The 4,733-nt window shown below is 35.6% G+C and overlaps 1 protein-coding gene across 1 annotated transcript; it reads right to left on the bottom strand.

Moving 5' to 3' along the window:
- Nucleotides 1-286: 286 nt before the first annotated feature.
- On the bottom strand, nucleotides 287-3,706 carry LOC120579496 (putative disease resistance RPP13-like protein 1). Its single transcript, XM_039831899.1, has 3 exons — nucleotides 1,272-3,706; nucleotides 521-711; nucleotides 287-438 (listed from the first exon to the last, which is right to left on the bottom strand). Exons 1-3 carry the CDS (start codon nucleotides 3,704-3,706, stop codon nucleotides 287-289), a joined length of 2,778 nt encoding a protein of 925 aa, XP_039687833.1.
- Between the last annotated feature and the right edge of the window lie 1,027 nt (nucleotides 3,707-4,733).

The raw sequence follows: 4,733 nt of genomic DNA, 5'->3' as shown, positions 1-4,733 counted from the left end.
AGGCCTGCAGACCCATCAAGTGATTTTAACAAAAAAAAGATATACATGACATAAGTATCAGCTAACCAGCTGGCCTCATATTCTGTCTTGCTATAACTCATGTTCATAGTCCGAATTTGTACACTTACAGAAACAAACTACTTTCCTACTTTAGCAATTATAATAAACGATTATACCCATCAAACCTCGCAGGTTACCTTTACTAAATATAGGACATGATTCAAGTGAAAGAAAAAAAACACCCAGAACGAATCAGCATCTAAAGAATGAATTTATACCTCAATTTCTACATCTCTGAGAAGTCCATTGACACAAGCTCAAACGACAGTGACCAAGCAGGGTTGACTTGATAATATGGAGCCTCAGCCACCTTACTATTAATCTGGATTCCCCAACCTGGCTTCACACTGCAAGATTGGAACATTTTTTGATCAATGTCTAAAATTAAAGCATCCAGTAAATCTATAACTTCATCATGCATATGAAAATACCAGTAAGGGGTCTAGTTGTATCTTCTAACCTGACAAAAATCTGTTGAAGGATAATTTTTCTTCAGAACTATACATACTTAAAGCAAATGATGCTGAAACATCAGGATGCCTTGTAGGTCTGATTATGCGTAATAAAACACTGTCTACATTTGTTGAATAATCTACACAGATCTGATAATGTAACTCGATAGTACTTTTAGGATCAACGATATTTTCCCACCTGAAGTAAACAAATTAAAACGGCTTAGATTAATGAAAGAGATGTGATTCCAAACCTGGTTTCTTCTGCAAAATTGATGCAATAACTAGGTTTTATAAAACAAAATTGCAGACAACACAAGATAAATTGTCCAAGTCACTAAACTTTTGAAGTTTACTCTTGGGAACAGAAGAATGGTCCCACTAATCAGAGTTTAACTCATAATATCATTAACTTATCCAAAGATTGATCATCGGTTTTGTCTAGAATGTCAAAAATCTTGGACCCGTCAGATGATTTGAAAATCCCAAGTAACGGCCAACACTCCTATTTTATTAAGTGTGTAAATTATATGTAAACCTGGTCTACGTCATAAATAACAATGAAAATTGACTATATTACATATCTCAAATTTTTTAAAATTTTGAATCCTTCTTGGACGATTACATAAAAGAAAAACATACCTGAAATGGAAGAGAGATTCTTCCTTTCCGATGGCTCATATTGTCACTATACCATTTATTTTTACGACAGGGATGTGAGAGATCTTGGACAAATGATCATTTCTCTTAGTGGCATACCTTGATTTTAACAGCGGACAGTGGCTAATGCTCAGTAACTTAAGAGAGGAAGGAAACCCAGACCTTGGCAGTAACCCAAGTCTTGGACAATCATCAAATTCCAGTGTTTCCAAAGAGGAAGGAAACATATCCGGCAACGACATAAGTTTTGGACAATTTATAAAGACAAGTGATTTCAGAAAAGAAGGAAAAAAGTCTTTACATGTCTCAAGCGTTGAACAACATTTAAATGAGAGATTTTTCAGAGTGGAGATGTGTTGAAGCCTATTTCCTTTTAACCGCATCATTTCAGTGAGATTAGTTATTGTCAAAGACACAAGTAAAGGGGGCAGCAATTTCTTTTTCAGCAAGGTGTTAACAATATTATCACCTCCAATATGTAAATCAGACAAGAAACAAAGGCTTTGGAAACCCCATTCAGTCACAGGTGTAGCTAACCCCAGGGATTCAATATGCATAAATTGTAACTTGGGAGGGAGACAAGCTACTTCGCAACATAACGATAACTTGTCTAGAGTCAAGCTTTTAAGAACAAAGAGAGTGTCCATCCGTTGTGGCAGTGATCTAAGGGATTTACAGTTACTGACCTTGAGTGATTGGAGAGTAGACAGGGAGAGGGAGCTATTTTTTTCTGAAATAAAAATGGACTTAAGACTGCTACAGCCTTCAATGGAAAGAATTTGGAGCACAGGAAAACCATTCAGTTGAAAGGAGGTAAGTGAATCACAACAATTTTTTAACTCTAAAGTCACAAGTGATGTGTAATTGCTCCATGTTTCAGGACGCAAGAATGCTAAATTCTGACACTCATCTATACGAAGTGACTGCAACGAAGTGGGAAGACCATTTGCTGGAAATGCAGTGAGAGAGGAAATATAAATGAGATCCAAGTGTTGAAGACAAGTGGAGCTCATAAACATGTTAGGAAGAGATAGTAGTTTGTTAAAGCCAAATATTGTTGAAACCTGCAGATGACATGGAGAATCATTTCCAAGCAACGACAATTCAGGGGAACCTTGACACATCAAATCTAAAGATTTAACTGAGGAAAGCCAATGCAGAGTAGATAGTGTAGCCGGAAAATGATTACACCAAAGTATTGTAATTTTCTCTATGGAAGGAAGATGACTAGGCAAATGTCCCCTCAGTTCAGTACAGTCCCTAAGCATCAGAGTTTTAAGACGAGGAAAAGGAAACTTGCTGCCTCTGAAGGAAATCCATTCCCTCCAACTAGGCATACTATTAAATTCTAGCTTCTCAAGAGATGGAAATGGTTGGAACGGGGAATTAGTACTTCCCCCTGTCATGCCATAGAACTCTGGGCCAATTGTTTCCACTCTACTCATACCATCGATCTTCAACTCTTTGAGAAAAGGTACTTGTCCTAGTGGAGGAAGTGTTATGCAATACTCACAAGATTTGATGGAAAGGTACACCATGTTAGAAAACGAACAATCCCCCAACCAACTTGGAAAGCTTATCCCACCATAGAATTTAATGCTCAATTTCTTCAAGTTTATTGATGGTTGTAACTCATTAAGAATAACTTCATTTGTTGGCGATTCTTCAGTTTGTTGATCCCAGTATACTTCTAATTCCTCAAGGTGTACTTTGTGCTTTAAGTTGGCATCACACGCCTCACTCACATCAATGGCATTCTGTAGGTTCTTGATGCAAAGTTTTCCCCGTAGGTTAGGAAACTTCCCAAGCTCTCTGATACTTAACCCAACTTTTTGCTTGCCCACTAGAAAAACAGTTAGTGTTTGAAGGTTTTCTAGTCTGACAATTTGCATTGGCATCTTCTTTATCTTTGTATAGCTAATATCTAGGTGACGCAAATTTATCAACTTTCCAACATGTATCGGCAATTCAATGAGTTTCCAGCACCCTGATAAAAGTAAAGTTTGCAAATAGTAAAGGTCACATGTTGTATCTGGCAAGCATTTGATGTCAGTGTGGGAGAGATTCAGATACCGCAGTTGCACCAACTTATTAATTGAATTTGGTAGCACCGTGATGTTATAATTTGATAAGGATAACATACGCAACCTTTTAATTGAAGGTATCAAATCATCAATCACTTTACATGATAAGTAAGATTCTTGCAACCTAGAACCAATGGGTAGGAAACTTCGCAAGCATTTGAAATCGAAGAATGTCTCAAACTTATTGAAAATGTCATACTCCTCTTGGTTGTATGTAACATGGTGAACATCTTCAGAGATTCTACCACCAGATCCAAACCTGCAACAACTTTTCCCAGATGCAATTGTTGCTAGATCATAGACAACATCATGCATAACAAACTTTTCTTTAACAATATCATCATTTGATCGTTCAATTAAGGATCTTGACAACAATTCATTGAAGTAGTCATCACCAACCTCCTCTACTGCTTTTCCAACCATAGAATGTTCGAGGAAGCCTTCTGCCATCCACAACAAAATCAATTTCTTCCTATTAAAGGGATAGCCCTTTGGAAAAATCGAGCAATAGGCAAAACATCTTTTCAAATGGGAAGGAAGATGTTGATATGTCAGAAACAAAGAAGGCATAATATTATCATTTGGTATGTTCCATATGTCACTATTCAAGATTGCAATGGCATATGACATAAGTCTCTTCTAGTTTAACCAATGTCATATGTATGAATACAACCTTGACATGCAGCAACACTAGAAAGATTTGTTGTCCATTTGGGTCACACAAGGCTCGAGGGAAGAGATGACATGAGTCTCTTCTAGTTTAACCAATGTCATATGTGTGAATACAACCTTGATATGCAGCAACGCTAAAAATCTTCGAAAAATTTGTTGTCCATTTGGATCACAAAAGGCTTGAGGGATTAATCTCTAAAGTTATATGCGCGAAGGATACCTGGTTTGCGCAAAAAAATAAAATAATTCATATTATGTAATTCAATAAAAATAAAAAATAAAAAAGACAATTGTTTATGCATGTGTTCACTTCCATATTAACATTTTATGTTTTATTTTTACAAAACTCATTTTCCTATCTAGCATTAACATCTCATCAAATAATTCATATATACTTTGATTTTATCATCCAAATCATTTATTTGTATGTTTTTATTACTTTCTAATTTTATAACATAATTTATTTTGTTAAATTCCTATATTATATATATATAAAAGGCATATCAAGTGAGAGGAGTTTTACTGTGAGAGGGTTAAACCACAGCCTTTAGATCAATCTTAACGGTTCAAATTTTTATGTGGTCTCTCCTTTCTCTATACATGGGATTATTCTTTCTCTTTCTTCTCCCCATATTTCAGTTCCGACTCTTTCCTTGCATCACATCTCAGCAATTTAATTACTAATACAATTCAACATATATTATTATTTTGTATTCAATTCCGGTTGGTTCATCTCAACAATGTGAAATTGAGTCTTTCTCTTTCTTTTCCCATTCTAGTTACAAATTCAACTCAAAAAAAAAGT

The sequence above is a fragment of the Medicago truncatula genome, chromosome 3 (genome assembly GCF_003473485.1).
Source record: "Medicago truncatula cultivar Jemalong A17 chromosome 3, MtrunA17r5.0-ANR, whole genome shotgun sequence".
Taxonomy (NCBI): domain Eukaryota; kingdom Viridiplantae; phylum Streptophyta; class Magnoliopsida; order Fabales; family Fabaceae; genus Medicago; species Medicago truncatula.
Note: the sequence above shows the minus strand (reverse complement) of the source record. Positions and strands in the feature narration are given on the sequence as shown.

What these genes read in the sequence shown, in the direction of transcription:
- LOC120579496 (XM_039831899.1), bottom strand. Translation starts at nt 3,706, where the DNA reads ATGGCAGAAGGCTTCCTCGAACATTCTATGGTTGGAAAAGCAGTAGAG. An exon ending in TGTCCGCTGTTAAAATCAAG is followed by an intron (nt 712 to 1,271) that starts GTATGCCACTAA and finishes TGTTTACTTCAG; the next exon opens with GTGGGAAAATATCGTTGATC. An exon ending in CTTCAACAGATTTTTGTCAG is followed by an intron (nt 439 to 520) that starts GTTAGAAGATAC and finishes CTTTAATTTTAG; the next exon opens with ACATTGATCAAAAAATGTTC.